This window comes from Solanum stenotomum, chromosome 4, assembly GCF_019186545.1.
Source record: "Solanum stenotomum isolate F172 chromosome 4, ASM1918654v1, whole genome shotgun sequence".
NCBI classification, from domain to species: domain Eukaryota; kingdom Viridiplantae; phylum Streptophyta; class Magnoliopsida; order Solanales; family Solanaceae; genus Solanum; species Solanum stenotomum.
Window position 1 is genome coordinate 59,094,781 of NC_064285.1, and position 21,530 is coordinate 59,116,310.

Consider the following 21,530-nt stretch of genomic DNA (forward strand, 5'->3'; position numbering starts at 1 on the left):
AGACCTCTATAGAAACATTTCATAGCAATTTATCTGGCATTCCATGAGCTGGGCACTACTGCAGTAATGCCTTAATTCTCGGCCACATCTCATGGATAGTCTCACCCCTCAATTTCTTGAACGTTAGGAGGTTATCCCTAAGGTTCAAAAATCTCAAAAAGGCGTGGTCCATTTGGTCACTATTCACACTAATTTTTCCTGTTTCAACACAAACAAGCAAAACAAAACTAAAAATTAAGTAAGTATCACTATAACTAACAAGAACAACATTCAACTTAACTAAAAATTCTCAAGTAACACCACTCCCCGACAGCGGCGCCATTTTGATTTCAAATATCAGGACACTTCATCCAAAACTAAGTGCCAACGATCGTGAGTAGTAATATAACCCAACTAAGTGAGTTGGGGTCGAGTTCCAAGGGAGTGGTTTGTACTAAAGAATCAATAGAAAAACATAAATATGCTCAAGTCAATCATAACTATAAACATTTACGAAGAAAAACATGGTTTAAATTATAGGTGACACAAGTGTAAGATATAAAGGAGGTTTGTTTATACTATCAACTAAAATAGTAAATAACATGAAAATACGAATATGGAGACGAGATTCTTGGGATGTGATAGGATTATGGGCTAAGGTAAACACCCGAGTAATTGTAATTAAGAGTAAACAGCTGCAAATCGGTCAATAAGCTAGACTTTAGTGGGGGTAAACTTTCTCTCGAATAATTTACCCCAAATTAAATTGGTTTCTCTCGAACACCAATAAGCAGCAATGAAGCACAGTCTTCGCTTTAGTCCATTCACTCTCTCGAGCTGAATGTGTGGAAAAGGGTATAGGGTTCACTCTCTCGAGTTGAACCCATGGCAACCCAATACCCACAGACCATCGATTCAGTAATTTTGGTTTTAAAACCTCTTTCTCGAGCAAGCCAAAAACACGAAGTTTAGATTGTATTTGCAACTACAACCCATTAAATTCAACCACAATTACTTAACGAAATCACTATTAAACAGCAAATAAACTATCAATTAATAATATCCAGCAGTTAAATCAACTCATAATCACACCCCAAGAATTAGGGTTTTAGCTAGACATAGTAAAAAGGAAAAAATTGTTACCAAGTTGTGTTTCCATCAACTTGGTACGATTGATATTGTCTTTACAAAGGCTAAGATGAAGAATCTTCAACACCCACTTCTAATTTCTTAGAAATGGAAATTTTCAAATCTTCAAATCTTCAAAAGAAATATTGTCTCTCTATTCAGTTCTAAGCTCTAAACTTCAAAAACTGAAAAAATAATATGATTTCACACAAGATCGGATACTATGCTAAAAATTTAAATAAGTATTTATAGTTGTCAAAAAGTGTGATGTAGAGGTTCAGTCGGCGCAGTTAGTCGGGATAGCCGATCCACTCGGTGATCCGCCCTTTGGTCAATTTCATCGCCCTTTTGCTTTGGCCTTCAGCATCTTCAAGTTTTGTAACTTTGGGTGATATTGTACTGCATCGTGGAACCGTTCGTTGACTCGCCGACTGCTTCTTTCGATCGCCTACTTGATTTTCTCCTTCGGGGCTTGGCATACTGGAACATTAGGCGAGGCTAAGGCCGTTCGGCGATTTTCCCAATGGATTAGGCGATCCTCAGGCCTTATTTTCTTCGTCTTTTCAGCTGCGTTGTTCCTTTTTACTCATTAGTGTCCATGCTTTGTTCCTTAATCCAAATACCTAAAATTTACGGATTTACATAAGTTATTGGTACAAAATATGCATTTAAGGACAATAAATCTATTAAAATGATGCCCTAAATGAGTTTAAATCGTGGACTCATCAATAACCACCTCCTTCGTTGGCTAGGAAATTCACCTCTTAATTGTACAATGCTTCAAACTTGGCCTCATCGGGATTAACACACCCGACACCCACAACAATAACAGTTCGAGCACCAACTCCCATGACATTTTTGGATAAAATATCAAGTTGTATCATGATCTTTGTCATGTTTTGATCCCTCTCTTGGTCTTTCTCAAGCTGCTCCTTGGTCAATATAAACGTGAGAGGGGAGACCTGATCTTTGTGGATGTACCAAGCCCGATTAATTGTGGTCATACCATCCAAAAGTTAGGTTGCTATAATGTAAGATTCTTGCATCAAACCTCCCAGAGAAAGTTGGTTGGTTACACCCTTGTTCACCGAATCAAGACTTCGGTAAAAATATTGCAGCAAAAGGTTGTCGAACAAACCATGAGTTGGGCATTGCAGCACCAACTTCTTGAATCGTAGCTAAGTCTCATGAATTGTCTCACCCTCCAAATGCTTGAAGCTTTGGATGTTATCCCGAAGAGTCATTATCTTCGAAGGAGGGAAAAATCACACATGGAATGCAGTGACAAGCTCTTCCCACGAAGTGATTGATTTTCGTGGCAATTCAATCAGCCACTTACATGCTTCTCCCATTAAAGAAAATGGGAACAACCTCAATCGGATCGACTCTTGGGATATGCTCTTGAAGGAGAACGGCCCGCAAACATCAACAAGTTTCTAATATGCTCATGGGGATCCTCATGAGCCAGCCTTCCAAACAACCCTTTCAATTACAAGAGCTGCAACATAGTACTTGTAATATGGAACACAACGTTCCCTTCAGCTGGAGGCAAGCGAATGGAACCAATACCACCCATTTGATGAGTGGCATTAACATTAGGCTCATTGACATCGTTCAGGTTGCCAATGTCATCTTGGTAGCCTACTTGGCTACCATTGCTTCCGTTCACACTCGTACTCTCTGTTTCAAAACACAAACAAGCAAACCAAAACTAAAAGTAAGTAGATTCGACTATGACTAAAATGAACAAAATTCAACTTAACCAAAGAATCTTAACCAACACCACTCCCCAGCGGCGGCGCCATTTTGATTAATGACGTTTCAAAGACACTTCATCCAATTCTAAGTGTCAACGGTCGTTAATTAGTATAATAACCCAACTAAATGAGTTGGGGTCAAATCCCACAGAGAGTGGTACGTATTTAAGATTCAAGTGTAAAGTACGAATATGTTCAAATGAAATAGCATTATCAAATAAAAACATAATTCAAGTTAGGGGTGACACGAAAATCAAATAAGGGGGTTTTGGTTTTCAATTTTCAACTACAGCAGCAACAAATAACACAAAGATAACAATAATGAGACAGGTTCTTGGGATGTGATTTGATTATAGGATAATGTAGACAAATGCGTAATTGCAACTATTAGGAAATGATTGTAAATTAGTGAATAGGCTAGACTATAGAGGAGGTAAATTTTCTCTCGAACAATTTACCCCAAATCAAGTTGATTTCTCTCGAACATCGACAAGCATGCAAAATAAAAACAATCTACGTCTTAGTCCATTCACTCTCTCGAGCTAAATGTGTGGAAAAGGATTTAGGATTCACTCTTTCGAGCTGAACCCATGACAACCCAATACCCACAGACCATTAATCAATAATCTTGATTTTAAAACCTCTCTCCCGAGCAAGCCAAAAACACGAAAGTAAAACTGCATTCGCAACTATAATCCTTTAAATTAAACCACAATTACTGATTGAAATCACTTTTAAATAGCATTTAGACTAACAATTAGCAATACCCATAAACTAAATCAGCCTATAATCACACCCCAAGAATTGGGGTTTTAGCTAAACATCATACAAATATAAAAATCGTTACCAAATTGTGTTTCCATCAACTGGGTCAGATTAATTTCATCTTTACAAAGGTCCAAATTGAAAAATCTCAAAGACCCACTTCCAATTTCTCAAAAATGGAAAACTCCAATTCTTCAAAGCTAAGGAAAACTTGTCTCCAAACTAAGAGTTCAAACTGAAAATTCTAATTATCCAAAAAAATATGATAAAAAACAATCTAGATTAAATGTTCAAAATCGTATTTATAGTCGCCAAAAATATGTTGCGAAGGGCCATTTGGTGCAGTAAGTCAGCTCGCTGATCAACTCAGTGATCTGCCCTTTGGTCCATTCAATCGCCTTCTTGCATTGACCTTCAGCATCCTCAAAGTTTGTAACTTTGGGCGATCTAACACTACATCGCGGAACCACTCGGCGATCCGCCGACTACTCCTTTCTCTCGCCAACTTGACTTTCTCCTTCAGGGCTTGGCACACTGGAACTTTAGGCGGTCAAATGGCCACTCGGTGACTCGCCAAATGGACTTGGTGATCACCACGCTCTCTTTTCTTCCTTCTTTCAGCTCGCTTCGTTCCTTTTTGCAAATTAGTGTCCTTGCTTTGTTCTTCAATCCAAATACCTAGAAATCAAGGATTTTACATCAGTTATTGGCATAAAATAAGCATTTGAGGACACTAAACCTATACAAATAAAGCCCTAAATGAGTCCAAATCTAGGACTTATCAATAACCAACTCATCCCTAGGATTATGTCAAGATCCACCATATCAAATTTTATTAAATATTCCCATGTAAAATACCCTATAAATATCATAAAGCAAAACCCGTACATTTTATCTACAAAACATAGTCACCAAGGAGAGTAGATACATGAACATGGGTATTAAAGAAGTCATAGACCATGTCTATCCCCATAAAAATCAAGTAGACATATAAGAAAGTAGAAAAATTATCGAATAAACTAATGTCCATCCAGTCAAACATGAGAATAGTACATGTAATGACCTCATCAGACGTCTCCGTCTCAAACCTACTTTGGAAAGCATAAAAGTGTGTCTTCTCACCTGTTTTCGTAGAAAATCTATTAGGTTGAGTACCTTTTCTACCTGCATAATAACCTCCACATTGAGTTTGGCTCCCACATCTACCTGCATGATGCTCAACGTGTAGATGACCTCTTCCACTACCATTATATTCCCTACTAGTGTGAGTTATGGCTCGGGGAACTTGTTGTTGACTTGGCTGAATGAACTTAGGACAAAAGCTGGACAATTCGAGGATGTTAAGTTATGCAAGATTTGTGATGGGATTTTACAAAGGGAAGCTAAAGAGACAGTGATAGATGATGAAGGTGTTTTGAGGATCAAAGGGTATGTTCTTGTGTGCCCATATTGATGATTTGATCAAGAATCTTCTTATTGAGGCTACAGTTCAATATAATCTATACATCTTGGAGCCACCTAGATATATCGTGACTTGAGGTAATATTATTAGTGGGGTCAGATGAAGCAAAAGATCATAAAGTTAATTGCTTAGTGTCGAAATTGCTAGTAGTTTAAATATGAGTACTAAAGGCTCGGAGGTATGCTTTATAGGATGTTTATTCTTGAATGGAAGAGGTAAATAATTGTTATGGACTTTGTGGTTGGTTTTCTTAAGACCTTGGGTGAGCGTGATTGTCAACAAGTTGACTAAGTCTGCATACTTTATACTTAGTTCATGTGACCTATAATGCAAAGAAGTTGGACAAGATCTATTTGTGAAAGATTGGTTAGTTGTATAGAGTCCCAATTTTTATTATTTCTAATAGAGGTACATAACTTATTTCTAATTTTATAAGACCTTACAGGCTGAGTTGGGCACGAGAAATGACTTGATTACAACCTTTCACCCTCAAACTAACCTAACTGGACTATTAGGTATTGGAGGACATGGTCCACGCATGTGTGATTGACTTGGTGGTCATAGGGATCAGCTCTTACCATTGGTTGAGTTTTTTTTATAATAACAACTACTGCTCTAGCATTGACATGGCTCTATTTGTGGCATTGTATGTGAGGAGATAAAAATCTTCTAATGGTTTGTTTGAGGCATTTGAGGTACGACGGTGGTGTACTGATCGTCAAAGAGAATATTTTGAGAAGGATAAGTTAATTCAGAATAAGCTTTTGGCAGCTTAAAGAAGACAGAAAGAATATACAAACCAACGGTTAGAGATATGGAGTTCATTGTAGGAGAGAAAGTTTTGCTCAAAGTTTCACCCATAAAGGGTGTAATGAGGTATGGGAAGTGAGGTAAGTTGAGTCCATAATTTATCATCCCTTTCGAGATCCTTTGACGTATGGGGGAGGTAGCCTATAAATTAGCTTTGCCTCCAGCTTTGTCAAGTATTCATCCAGTGCTTCATGTGTTCATACTAAAGAAGTTCATGGTAATGGAAATTATATCATTCAGTGGGACTCTGTGTCATTTGATTAGAGTTTTTCCTATAAGGAGGAGTTTGTGGCTACTCTAGATAAGAAGTTTCATAAGTTGAGGTACATAGTGATTCCATATGTAAGGGTCCACTGGAAAAACCATTTTGTAGAGGAGTCCAATTGGGAGCCTAAATCGGAAATGCATAGTAGATATCCCATGATTCTCGTGGAGTCGGAGTATTCATTTCTTTCCTTTCATTCTGTCATTGATGTTTGGGGATAAATGTGTATTTAATTGGTATTTGATTTAATAATTTGTTCCATCATTCTGGGTGTTTAGAACTATAGTACCCTCATTTAGGTCACCATGGGTTAAGAGTTGGTGAAATCTAGAAATGGGAATTGAATTCTAAAATCTTGCAAGCACTTCGCTATAGTGAAGAAGTCTTCACTATAGTGATAAAGTCTTCGCTATAGCAAAAGATTCTTTGCTATAGAAACGTTGGGCTTTGCTATAGTGAGGGTTTCTATATTTTTGAGGTTTACCTTAGCGAACAAATAGTTTAGCATGGTGAAGGGTTCCAGTTCACGGAGGTTTGCCATAGAAAAGGAATTATTTGTTATAGCGACCTCTGACATAGCAAAGGTTTTTGCTATAACGAAGGTGGCGAAATAATAAAATGTTTTTTAAGTTAGTTTTTTCTCCCAATCTTAAATAGAACTTGGAATATTCGACTAGAGAACCCAATGGCGACTTTTTCAAGGCTCTTTCTTTCATGATGTAAGTGCTTTGCTTCAATACATAATTCAATTTTTCCCTAAAATCGAAGGGTATGATATTTATGGAAATTTATGGATTTGAACCCTAGTTATTAATTTAGTGAGACAACATGTGGAGGAGTATATTTATACATGATTTTTATAATTCTAAATTGTTTAATTCTATCTTTTAGCATAAAATTATAAAAATCTAGTCATTTATAATGATATTAGAGAACCTAAAACCCCCCGTAAAATGGATTCTTTGAGGACATGAACTACTCAAGAGAGGTTAATGAGGCTGAAACTCTATGAATGAAATTGGTATGATCATGAAAACCTTCAGTTTGATGAAATAATCTTTAAATAAATAGTTGAACCTTCTAAATGGTAGAATTAGGTGAGTTTTAATATCTAAGACTTTCATTTGAGGATATAGATGATTAAAGTACTATTATATTTAGTTTGTCTTAGACTTTCAACATTCTAAGACTATAAAAAGGCTCCGGTAATTTAGCTTGCTTGTTTCCAAGTCTTCGTTTGAGGTAGATTAAGATTTACTTGGAGTTAAACTTCGCTTAATTTCTGGTATGTAATATGAGCTGTATTGCATGTTGAATGGTATTCGTACATAATCTATGGTTATTTATGATTGATTTAATGATATTTTTTGTATGAATAATGAACTGTTTGTTTTACGGGTGCTATGAATTATGAACTTGTGATAATTATATAATTAATGTGCTATCCTAAAAGGTAAATGAAGAGGTTAGTATATTGAGATATGCATTTATGGGAGTCCAGAGCCTAAAGGGAAAAAAAAATTGTCAAAAATTCCAAAAGGGCACATCACTTTTTATTCTAACCAAAAGGGCAAAATTGCTGCAATTTTGTCTAAAAAATTTTTTTAATTTTTTTTAATTAAAAATCGCTGCCACAGCAGCGATTTTGTAATTTTTTTTAATTAAAAATCGCTGCTTTTTCTTTAAAAAAACTAAAACGGCACATCAAAAAAAAAAAAAAACCAAAAGGGCTTCTGACAAAACAAAAATAAAAATCGTTCCATATTTTCTTTTAAAAAAATAACTTTTTTCCTTCAAAATCGCTGCTATAGCAACGAATTTGGTTAAGAATTTAAAAAAAAAAAAGTTTTTTCTTAAATTAATATTCTTTTATTATTATTTATGATATATAATTCAATTTTCCTCATGCTTCAACAATTTTATTGAGTATACTGTCGTCTTGTTTATCATTTTTATATTATTAATAAGTAATAATAGGCATGAAAATAATAGCACTCGGCATGAAAAACGCTACCCTTGCAGCGATGTGTAAGGAAAAAAAAAATTCTAACTTAAAATCGCTGCCACAGCAAAAAAAAATAAAAAAAATTTTACAATGGCAGCGATTTTTAATAAATTTTTTTTTTTTTACAAAATCGCTGTTGTGGCAGCGATTTTTAATAAAAAATAATTTATTTTTATTTTTTTACAAAATCGCTGCTGTGGCAGCGATTTTTAATTAAAAAAATAAAAAGAAAATTTAGACGAAATCGCTGCTAGGGCAGCGATTTTGTCATTTTGTCAGAGGAAAATCGCTGCTGACACAGCGATTTTGCCTTTTTGGTTAGAATAAAAAGTGATGTGCCCTTTTGGAATTTTTGACAATTTTTTTTTGCCCTTTAGGCTCCGGACTCGCATTTATGCTATAAATACATTCTCTATTATGATGATGAGTAGCTTAAGCCTGATACGAGCTTACTGATACAAGCTTACAGACGAGTGGTTATATGTGGTTGGATCGGGTACAACACTAGTACGGTACATGGACACCTAGGATTTCCTGCAGGTCATGACTAGATGGATAATATTAAAACCCTTTAACATGTGTGTGCAGATGAAGGTGAAACTTATGATTATTGGGTGAATGTTAGAGATGACCGGTAAGATACAAAGATTATACAACTGCAAGGCCAGGATGAATATGATTCCATGATTATATTGACGTGTTTGTACTTTGATAAGTATGCTTATGATTTGTATTGATTGGTGATTGTTTGCTCAGAGTTTAATTATTTGACATGCTAGCTAAGGTTTAGTGTTAATAGAGAAGATATGTTAGAGAATAATACATACTTGTACTCATATAAATATATACACTTATATTCTCATAGTGTTAGTTTGGTTGTTGTGTACTTGTGAATTACTCAATGAGTGAAGATTGTGATATGCTAGAAGGATATGTGTAGTTATATCCATACACATAGAGATGTGTTAGTGATTAATGAGGACTCCAATGACTTGTGACTTTATTGTTTGACTATGTGGAATGAACCTGTCTACTTGCTACATAACTATAATTATATACTTATTACTAATCTTAGTTGGCCTATGATGTCTATCAATACATAGTGTGTATTGATGTTACTCTTGCACTTTTTTTTAGTGCAGATAGTGATCCAGAGACATCCACACGACCTCGTATTAGTTGTGCTTATTAAGATCTGAGGATGAGCTATTTCCATCCAAACTGCCGCAAATCCTCCTTGTTTTAATTTTTCTTCAGACATTAAGACTCTTTATTTATATATTTTATCGCTACTCTTAGACACCCTTAACAAGAGTTTTAGTACGATAACTTTCAAATTCTAGAAATGTATTGTTTTAGACTTCCTCTCTTATTTATTTATTTATCCTTGAGACTTTGATTATGTGGTTATACCTCTATATGCTGCTTAGATACTCAGAAATTACATGAGTTAGATGCTAAGTTTTGGTCAACCCATGTGAGATTTGTGTGGGTGCCGAGGTATGGACATGGATAATATTGTTTCTCTTTTGGATAATAACCAACAATTCTTAGAGGTGCTACCTTAAGTTGGTCATACTTCACAGAAACATAAAAAAATTAAAATTTTATATGATTACTTTTAAATTTTATTATATAAAACTGGATCACTATAGTAGACTCCAATTACTATAAAACAAAATTAATTGTCAAAGAGAAGTTCCGAATGACCATGGATATGAGTAAAAAATAGTGTATGACGAATATTAAAAGAGAATGTTTCCATTTCCCTATATTTTAATTAAGAAAATGATCACAAATTAACTAAATAAAAAGTATTTTCAAAGGATAGATTAGTCCAATCATAATTTGTTATATCAATATTAAATAGATTTAAAGAATTATTACAAGAAAAAAAAATAAGGGAGGTAAGTGTAATATCGTAAACCACAAGAAAAAATGACTTAACATTCAAAATGCGACGGAGTGTTAAATTTTTAAAACAAAATTAGAGGGGAAACTAATTTTTACCCAAATTTCATGTGACTTAACTTATAGAAATAACAAAAATTAAAAATTCTAACCTATTTTTCTCATATAAATAAAATATCTATGAAGAAAATTTAAGAGTTATCATACTACTAAATTTGATAAAGGACTAAATTGCCAACTCAAGACAAAATTTAAAAGGTTGAAAAAAAAAAGATAAAAACTTTAAAGAGTTATCTTTTCCGTTAAAATTTCAAAATATTAAAAATAAAAATAAACCTGTTTCACGTGTCCTTAAGTTAATATTAAAACAAAATAAATTCTTAAGAAAAAAAAAGCATTTGTCACCTCTTTTCTCAAACCCATAAATTTTCACATAGTCAATCATCCTTGCCATGATATAATCTTGGCAACAATACAAAAAACCTCAATATTTTAACATTTCCATAAAAGTTGATTGCAGATTGTTCAGGTGAAATTCTAATTGTGTGTTTTGATTTCTACAATCATCTTTTCTATACAATAACATGCAACACATTATTTTCCAAGGTAGCAAATTCACATCATTTTTTCTAGGTCTTTCTTTTAATCCATTGTCTTCTAAAAAAGACAATTTCATCATATAATTATTGAGCAAATGTTGGAATTGATATCCACACATGTTTTAGGGATCTTTATTTTGAATAATTAAGCATTAATGAAAAATATCATGCTTTGTTTCATTAGAATGAATATTGAAATGTTGATATTTGAATAGGTCAGAGATGTTGATTTTGTGCACCTATTTTTGACGATGTTCAAATTACCATTAGAATCTGAGGCTTCTATGAATCAGAAACAATCAGAAGATCAGAAGCAAACTGAGGAAACTATTATCAATAAATCTGGAGAGGATTTTATAACTTGTATTTATGTAGCCAAAATTGCACATTTTTTCCATGCCATAACTACAACATGGTCAAAAAACATGACTAGCCATACCCTTTATATTATAGTGGAACACCTTTCTGAAGAAACACAATTCACATGTAAAATTGATCTAAAATCCTGGCAATTTTGGGGTAAGAAAGGTTTGAAATCATTCAGAGTGGGTGAGAAGCGCACGGACATTTACTGGGATTTGAGATCAGCCAAATTCTCCACCAGACCAGAGCCTGTATCAGATTATTATGTGGCATTGGTCTCAGAAGGAGAGATGGTATTATTATTAGGCGATCAAAATAAAGAAGCATTCAAGAGAACAAAATCACGACCAGCCATGCTAGATGCTTCATTACTACACAAGAAGGAAACTATATACGCGAAAAAATGCTTTTGCACAAGAACAATGTTGGGCCAAGGAAAAAAACAACATGATATTACTATTGAATCTGTCCTTTCAGGTCCATCTGATCCTGCTATGCAGATCAGTGTGAATGGAACTGTAGCAATTCGGATCGCGAATTTGCATTGGAGATTTAGGGGAAATGAGAAGGTTTTTTTGGATAATGTACCTGTTGAGATCTTTTGGGATGTGCATGATTGGTTGTATAGTGGTCCTAACTCTGGTCCTGGATCTTTCATTTTCAAGCAAGGTAAATTGGAAGAGAGATATTCAGACTCTGGAAGCTATATCAATGATGAAAGTTGTGATTTGCAATCTCCATGTACAGAATTTTGTCATTTTCTTTATGCATGGAAGACTGAATAATGATTAGTTTCTTTGATAAAATTGCAATAATATAAAAAAATATTACTAAATAAGTATCTTGTGCATGCTTTGAATCTTGTAGATATCATATGGATGTGTTAATATTTTGTCATTAATGAAGCTGAATTTGATGTTTTAATCAAGTAGATATATGAGATTTTTTATTCTGTGTAAATTGATCAACTTTTATCAATTTATTTGCTTTCAATGTGTTGGAAATTTCTTTTTTTTAAAGGAAGAAAAAAGGAAATCTAATTTGTAGAATAATTGGGTTTCATGTTGAAATATATTTTCTTTTAAATTATTTAATTTTCAACACTAACGGCACTAAGCACAAAAAAATCTTGATTGTGAAATATATAAAGATTTCAGCATTCACTCACAAATTATAACTCTCAACAAATAGTAGATAAATTAATCATATTTTCCATGATAATATATAAAGATTTGGGTGCAATGTAATATGGGGAATAAGAAAAAGTAATATCAAATATTGTCTTAAAAGGTAGAGTATGCGTGTTGGGGTGGAAGATGGGTGAGAAATATCATATTACCTATAAGAGGTGAGGCATAAGCTTTGTAGATTTTCTACTTTTTAATATTAAAAACTAATAAAATCAAAATTAAATTAGGGGACAACATAAAAAGGTTGTAAAAATAACACTAAACATTCACTTGATTTCAGTTTTAAATACATTTTTTTATTATATAATTGTGTGACGAGTAATGACCCTTCAGATCGTTATGAGTAAATCAATGGTGAAAGAATTTAGGTAAAAATAAATTTTGGAGTAGTGAGTAGAAAATTCTAGGCTAGGCCATTTTCAAATGAAATCTGCACAATGTGAGGTCTGGGGAAATCCAGGAAAGGATTGGGTAAAGTATTTAAGCTTGGATTGGTTTTTATTTTATCTAAGACGGTAAGGAGTCCATAAGGTTTTTCGAAAGTAAATACGAGTAAGTAGAACTCCTGATATCAAACGTGGTGTGAAGGGATTAGTTTAGAACATCAAGGTTTGAAGGTGTTTTGTGAAATGGGGACTTTTGGGAGGATTTCTGAGTTTCTGGCCCGTGCAAGCTGCTATAGCGGGTGTCACGTCGCTATAGCGAGAGGGCTTAGAATCCTTGGTGGGAGACTTTTAGGGAAATGTTTGACTTGAGTTAATGGTAGAAAACCCTGGTATGGGTTGAATATTCATGAAAATGGGCATGAGGTTAGGATTAAGTTATAATCTGAGTATAATTAGACCATGATGGGTTAATTTGTGTTATATTTTTATTTGAAAACCTAGGACAAGCCAAGATTCATAACAAGGAGAAGGTGTAGGTTCAATAGAGCTTCCAAGGCTTGATTCGAGGTAGATGATGGTTTTTTTTCAAGCTATCTTATGTATGCATGTTATATATCTCTATACTGCAACATGTACAATGCATATTGGGGAAAACATAAAGGCTGAATGTGAAATGATAAATTGTTACAATCTCATTCAATGAAGGTGTTTTGTTTACTCGTGTTAGCCAGTGATTTTGTATTTCATTGTTCTTTTGATTGTGTTTGTGTGACTATCAGTTGGCTCGGGAACCATGTCTAGTATACGATATCTCTTGGTTGGCTCACGTTCTATGACTAGTACATATTATCGATTAGCTCAGGCACCACTTCTTGTACGAGATATCTTTTGGTGGGTTCGAGTACCATGCTTAGTACGGGATACTATTGGGTGGCTCTGGTACCACACCTGATACATGTTTGACTATTCTCTTGTATGTTGGTTCCTTGAGTGAACTGGGCTTGTTTGTGATCATGTGGGATATGTTGCATGTAAATGTTAAGTCAAGATTAATGACTGAGAGTCTTGTTGTATTGCTGATATATATGATGTCTTGTATTTACTATGTTTTACTTATGTGTTTACATTCATATATTTGCATATTGAAACTGCACTTGTTCGATCCTTATTGAGTACAAGACATATTCAGGTGGCTGCTTCGTGACCTCAACTATGACTCCAGCTTTAACTGAATCCAAGGGTAAGTTGCTTCTTACAGGCTGCTTGGGATTCCTCTTTATTTCTTAGTCCATCTTTCTGGACTTAGACTCTTTAGATTTGTTTTCTTGTTTTTTGGGGGTCGCACCCCTTTATCTAGACAATCTAGAGTTTTGGTACATGACTTTCAGGTTCAATGGGGTTTTCCCGCCATTGTTTGATGATGGTTATGATAAAAAGACTTAGTTTACTTATTTAAAATGTTGTTCTTAAGTTGATCAATTGTTGTTGTGTTGGTATATAATTGGTTCTCCCACCGGGGGTTTCGTATGGGTACCTATCACGACGGGTTGGGTTGTGACAAAGTTGGTATCAGAGTCCTAGGTTTGTTTATCTCGTCATACCAAAATGACTCTAGTAGAGTCTTGCAAAATGGTACAGAGACATCTATACTTTTTGCAAGAGCCTACAGGTCTTTAAGAAACTGTCTTCTCACTTTTTTCCTTTGTGTTATAACTTGATTCCAATTAGTATCTAGAAATCCAAATTGGTATCTAACTTTATTCACTTTTCTTTCTAGAGAAGGTTGATAATAGACATAATGGAGTTAGAGTACCAGTTCCAGCGGTGGAACCAACAGTGTAAGGGAGGGGGAGAGGAAGAGGAAGAGGCAAAGTAAGGGGAAAGGGCAGAAAGAGGGCGACACCCGCAAGAGTTGTAGCTAAGGCAAAGGATGGGTCAAGGTCGGTGACCCTCACCCTCCCCAGAATCATGTTGAAGAAGAGGTTGAGGTAGAAATTAAGGAGGATGTTGGGCTAGAGATGATAACACATGTTGGGGTACAAGTCTTCCTCCGATGTCTTTTGAAGTAGTTCACCAGGTTTTAGCAATTCTGAGTGAGTTGACAGGTATTAGAGCACTCCCACTGTTTCGGCTACTAATGCTCTAAGTACTCACCCTATTTCTACTACAGCCTCCAGAATAGATGAAGCTTTGGGTACTGATGTGTTCTTTCATCCATTACTAGGACCTTTGATGATTGGAATGAAACATGCGATGTTGACTAATTTTCTGAAATTGAAGCCTTCAGTGTTCCATGGCACAAAGAATAAAGATGCATTTGAGTTCATTTTAGAATGTTATGAAAGGTTGCATAAGTTGGGCATTGTGCAACGACATGGGGTTGAGTTTGTTATCTTCCAGATTTAGGGTGAAGTCAAGCACTGGTGGAGGGCTTATATGGAATATTGTTCATCAGTTCTGCCTCCATTGACTTGGACTCAATTCCATGTTTTATTTCTGTAGAAGTATGCACCTTGAAATCTTTGATATTGTAAGAAGGATGAATTCTAGGCCCTTGAGTAGGGTATCCTTTTCTATAGCAGTATATGAGGCAAAGTTCCATGACTTGTCTCTTTATGCTACTTAACTTGTGGGCACTAAGAAAGAGAGGATTAGCCTTTATGTGAAGGGATTGAACACTAAGTTGTAGGTCTTATCTATGCATATGACTTATGCAATGAAGAGCTTCAATGAGGTGACTGACTATGCAAAGAAATTAGAAGAAGTTAGGTAGGTTGGGCAGGCAAAGACATTGACTAAGAGGTCCAAGAATGTGAGCAACTTTAGTTTTTCCTATTCCAAGGGTCCTGGTCAACTTTCATGAATAGGGATTTTCCACCAGCAGTCTTCTCTACCTATCACTTCACTTCGTTCTACTGTGTAGGCGCAGCAACAGGAAAAGGTTGTGGTACGAGTAGATGGATGTGGTAATGTTATAGGATGCCCACAAGGTGGGCGATAGGGTAACTAAAGAGGTTGTGGAAACCAAGGAAATGGTAACGTGGGGAGGTGAGTGGCGCAGACAGGTAGAGGGGTTACCTCAAATGATGATAGAGCTTAGTGTTACACCTTCCCGGGCAGGCCACATACTAAAGCATCTAACGTCGTGATAACAAGTATTATTCTTATATGTGATCATATGGCTTCTGTGTTATTTGATTTAGGTTCTACTTATGCTTACGTATCTGTTAAATTCTCCTTAGGACATGATTTGATTCGTGATATCTTTGATGCCTTTATTGATGTTTCTACTCCAGTTGGGGAGTCTGTGGTAGTAACCCATGTGTACCATACTTGCTCTGTGATGTTTGTGAGTTGTCAGACATAGGTAGATCTAGCAATTTTGGATATGCTAGATTTTGATGTGGTCTTGGGTATGACTTGGTTTTCGCCTCATTATGTTGTGCTAAATTGTAACGTAAAACAATAACTCTTGAAATCCCTAGTAAGGATAGATTAGAGTGGGAAGATGTGTACAAGCCTAAGCAAGCAAAGATCATATCTTTTATTTAGGCTAAAAGGCTAGTGGTGAAGGGTTGTTTGGCCAACTTGGCTCACCTTGGGGATGTTAGTGCAGAGTCCCCTTCTTTTGAGTCAACCCTAGTAGTTTCAGACTTTCAGGAGGTATTTTCTACCGATTTACTTGGCATGCCTCCGGATAGAGATATTTTTCTTTTATAGATTTGGACACGAACACTCATCCAATCTTTATTCCTCCTTATTGCATGGCTTCGGTAGAGTTGAGGGAACACAAAACTCAGCATCACAAACTCATAGATAAGGGATTCATTTGTCCCAATGCTTTACCTTAGGGTGGTCCGATCGTGTTTGTAAAAAAAGAGGATGGCTATGAGAATGTGCAATATATATGTATACATGTAAACTTCCCTTTCCAAGATTAATCCTATTTAGCTTCTTCCACATGTTAAAAGCTATATAAGAATCTTCTTATGTAAATTGCCTTCGCTTAGTTGGCTATTAATAGCTTGTTGCCTTGTTGATTCCTTAAGGGATTTGTAATTAGCTACTTAGCATTTCATGTTGATATTGGAAGCTTAACAATTAGTTTGGCATTTACATTATGTGATTGTAACGCCTATAAACTACATACCTCGCCTTTCGCATATCTTGCCACCTATTGAGCAAAAGAATTAGAGTTGTAATTTTACCTTTGGGTAAATAGCCTTATGGATGCCTATTGAATTATGGTGGTGAGATATTAGTTGTTTCACCTATTTGTTAGAGACCTTATACTTCTACACGACATATAGATTGTTGTGCACATCACTTAGAAATACACCTTACCTATTAAGATTGTTTGATATCTACAGTGGCTATCTCGTCAGTTGTTAGTATTTGGGACTAATCCTTTGAGTCATATACATATAAATGTCCCTTTATTTGTAGCCTAAAAAGTACACTAACAAGAATACATTACCTATGGGGCTATCGTTACTTACAAGAGCTATAAAATGTTTAGAAAGACCATATTGAACCCTGAAAAACTATATCAATGTCTACTTACTTATGGACTTCCTTTATGCCTAAATTGAAATTACTGGCCCTCAGTAGAGTCTTATATACTCGAGGTATAGTTATAGGAGCTTAGAAGGCTCAGATACATCTATAGGAGCCAAAAGGTTCAAGATACAAATACAAGAGCCAAGTGTGTTCATCATAAAAGTAAAGCTTAGGAAAGATATGGCTATATTTCATAGTCAAGTTATTTGTAACCTTATTCTATTATGTTAGTTATTTTGGTTGATATATAATTTATATTTGGGATATATGTTCTACTATTAGTGACATCATATTTAGGTAAGACGTAATGATTATTCATATAAGTCGCTTATTCATTGCTTGCCTTCGGGATCTTTGATTGTTTGTTATTTCCCTTGGGGCTAGGGAGTTGATTTGTGCCTTTGGGGGCTATGTGCAGATTGCCTACAGGAATATTGAGGCATGTACATCTCTACATGTTATACATATTGCCTACGAGGCTGTATTAATGCCTAAGGGCCTATTTAAAGAAAGTGATTGCCTTTAGGGCTATATATAGACTGCTTAAGTGGCAATACACAAAATGCCTAAGAGGCTATATGTACATTGCCTTTGGGCAATATACATTGGCTAAGGGGCTATACACAAATTGTCTAAAGCATGCCTATCATTTAACCATTCTATAGTTCTTACACTTTAAGACTTTTAGACTTACACTTCTAACCTTGAGGTTATTCTACCATAGGGTTCTGAGTAAAAGGGTCTGAAAACATATATTACTTTAGCTCAATGCATGATTTACATGAACGAGAGTGAATTCTTTCAAATTTCTAAAGCTAGAGGCACTGATGAGCTCCTCTCAAGTCATTTTCATTCTCATAATTGTCTATAAACTATATATGAGAAAGCGTTATCAGTAGAAATTGAAGCTTGACTATTTATGTTACCTCTATAATGAGGCTTAGTCAGCAGAAATGAAGCAATGCTCGAACTTGCATATTATCATAGAAAATATCTATACAAACGATCTGGAGAATAAAAGAAGGGAAACATTTTCTAAATATCTTGTACCATTTTACAAGATTCTACTAGAAACAACTTCATAGACACCCTAAGACACTTGAACCTTGTACTCTGATATCAAGTTTATCACTCCTTAAGACTAGACCCTAGATGTAACATGATGCTTAGAACCACAAGTGGTCCAAAGATAACACTTGACTTGGCAAAAGTCTTAAGAAACTAAATATAAACATTTATAAGAGTTAAAATGATTGAGCGAAAGTATAATTATGGAATAAACGGGTTCAATACATAACTAAACAAAGTTTTGTTTACAATAATTGTAATCTAAAAAAGAAACTGAACTAATTAGATAGAATACAATAACTCTAACAGACTTTCTATGAAGCATTTACTAATACCAAATATAGGTAGCTGGGACATGACCCCCTACTATCCTTCACTAATATGTATGAATAGAATTAAAATACTAGAACTAGAATATAATTAAATTATTAGAACTACAGACTGACTTGAGTTCCAAAATAAAGAGAACTCATATGGCTAGGAATTGTGATTTGCCTGGATAGGAACCTGATAGTAAGCACTTGATTCTACATCACATAAAAAATATAGACAAAAGAGGTATGTGATCCATACTTCGAATGTACTAGGCATGTAAGATATGCACGATAATCTATAAAGTTGAATATAGTAAACTCGAGATGCTAAACTGAATATGAAACTTGTACATATAAGTTCATACAACGCCCAAGTAACAAACATGTAATCGATCAATACTTCACCAAATAAATTGAATACGAGGTCATGCCATATATGTGTATGAACTACAAAAGATACTAATAATTGTCATACTATGTCTAAGCTAGACAGAGTCCAACTTTTACTAAAGATGGGAGGGCTTTCTATACCTTACAAAGGGTACAAACACTGACCAGTGTGGATCCACTAAATTGATGTCCAAAAGGACTCGGGTGTCATGACTGGTCTGACTGGTGATCCTTTAAACCTATGGTGATACGTAGTTCTATAACTTAGGGATTACTACTAATTGAAATCTCAGCCTAACTGAGGGGTGAGACTTCATTTTTACGTCTGCTCGATGGTAAGTATCTCCCAGCAAAATTTATGTTGATAAATTGAGTAGCTCAAAATATTGAAATCTGAATTTGAATAATAGACACTTTATCTAAAGCATCTTTAAACATGTGGAACTGAAAGACTGTGTGTCAAACTAATCATGCAAATTTCCAAATTCAAAATAGCACAATCTAATTTAAATAGTGCAATTCCAAAGGCATGAATTTCTATAGTTTGAGAATTCATGAAAATACATTTGAGCAAAGATACAAAATTATGTGGAAAACATGTATTTATAGACTATCTATGAGGAGAAACTGAAGTATAATGAAATCCATGTTTATCATAAAAATCCTAAATTTTGTAGAATTAAAATAACTGAATAATGAAGTTTACTTTTGGGACTCAATGGGTGAAAGGATATCAATTAATTAAATCTCACATACTTGGATGGAAAAACCCTGATAAAATCCATGAACTTGAAGCTTGGAGATAAAGAACCTTAATTTGGTGTTTTTTTTAAGATTCTTGAGTGTAGAAGTTTGGAGAGAGGATCATAGGGCATTAAATGTTGAAAACGCATTGTCTAACACGTTTTAAGGTCATTTGGATAATTCTCCAAGGGTTTAAGGACAAAATTATCCTCATCTAACACAAAATTAGCAAAATTTCCCATTGTACCATTATCGGAGTGACAAACCGTCATTTGAGTGAAGGTTCGTCACCTAGACTGTCATTTAGTAGCCATTTTCAAGACTATTGGTTCAATGTTACGCCCCCTTTGATGGTCCTTCACTTGAGATATGGATAATCACTCTTGACTTCACTCGTTGTCAGACTATAGTGTTTGTGATAAATCAGTCATAACATTTTTTTCTAAACTCGGATTGACAAACGATTAGTGGAGTTGGAAAGAGAACTCTTATACCTTTGATATAATAGGTTGTGTTATTTAACTCTTCATATTCTAAGAGATACGGTTGTTTGAAGTTTCCTCTTGCATGATCTCAAGGAAAAACTTTATCGGTAAGAGGGTTTTGAACTCAACTTAGTATTAAGGGTTCCTTACAACCCTAAACCACATCCATATACTTTCAATACTTGGAACTGTACTGGAAGTTTTTAATGATTTCACAATAAAATAGTCCATAAGTCATATTACCAAAATATTCATGGGCTAACACACACGAAAAACTAAAAAAATTGTGCATTTCACCAGTTGTCAAGTCCGAGGGATCATTCTGTGTGGCACGAGGGATTTTGTGGGAAATCTACTTTTATGCATTGTCCACAAGGGCATTGCATCATCTTGCATTATGTTTCTAATTGTGATTTACTTATTTTGGATATCGAATCCTCATTATTTTATTATCTTCACTGTCAGTAGTGGCTAATATGTTTCTAGTTAGTTGTTGAACTATAGTGTTAGCGTTATCATGCCTCTTTTATTTATACAACAATTTCTATTTGATCTTAGTCGATGCCTACTAGGCACCCCATATTTTGGTACTCATACTTCACTTAGACATCTTTTTCTAATGCAACTCCTAGTATGAGCCACCCCTGCTAATTCTAAATCTTCCAAGGTCGTCGATGTCTGATCGTGGTGAGCTTTTGGTGTCCAGAGATATTTTGTTTTTCCCCTATTGTACTATCTATGTATTTTGTATTTTGATTAGACAAAACGGTTTTTATGTACAATTTTATCTTTCTTTATCACTTTCAGGCTCTTTCAGTAAATTTTGCATCGCTATACACATATTTATGTTATGGGCCCTACTCTTTGTCTATTTTTCTTTCGCGTAGTCTTACTTTAAGTTATTTTGCTTATCACTTGTAGTTTGGATTTTGGCTTGTGTACATGAAATTTATGGCAGGTCATGACACCATCTAATTTAAGGATAGATCGATAATACTAATGAGTACATGTGTTTCCCTTGCTCACTTTATTATGTTAATATGGTGAGTACAACTGTTTCCCTTGCTCACTCTATTTTGTTTCCACCTTCCATTTGCAAATTCTATTCTCAGTACTCACATTTTACGAGGAATCTTTGAATGTGGGGTAATAATTTTAAGACTTAAGCATACACATGGATATGCATTGATATACCGTGAGTTTACGGTATTTCTAATACATTTCACTTACAAGTTGTGTGTGTCTAGGGCCTTTTTATATTGGTTTTTATGTGTTTTATCATGTTTTGCAGGAAAGGTGTTCAGGCGCGGAAGTTTAGAGACAGCTGAAGGAAATGCAGAAAAAGGCAT

At 34.9% G+C, this 21,530-nt stretch overlaps 1 protein-coding gene across 1 annotated transcript; it reads left to right on the top strand.

The window, feature by feature from the left end:
* The first annotated feature begins 10,490 nt into the window (after positions 1-10,490).
* Positions 10,491-11,847, top strand: LOC125862876 (uncharacterized). The gene is made up of 2 exons (XM_049542999.1): positions 10,491-10,611; positions 10,897-11,847. The coding sequence occupies exon 2, from the start codon at positions 10,933-10,935 to the stop codon at positions 11,827-11,829; it is 897 nt and encodes a 298-aa protein (XP_049398956.1). The 5' UTR covers positions 10,491-10,611; positions 10,897-10,932; the 3' UTR covers positions 11,830-11,847.
* The last annotated feature ends 9,683 nt before the right edge of the window (positions 11,848-21,530 follow it).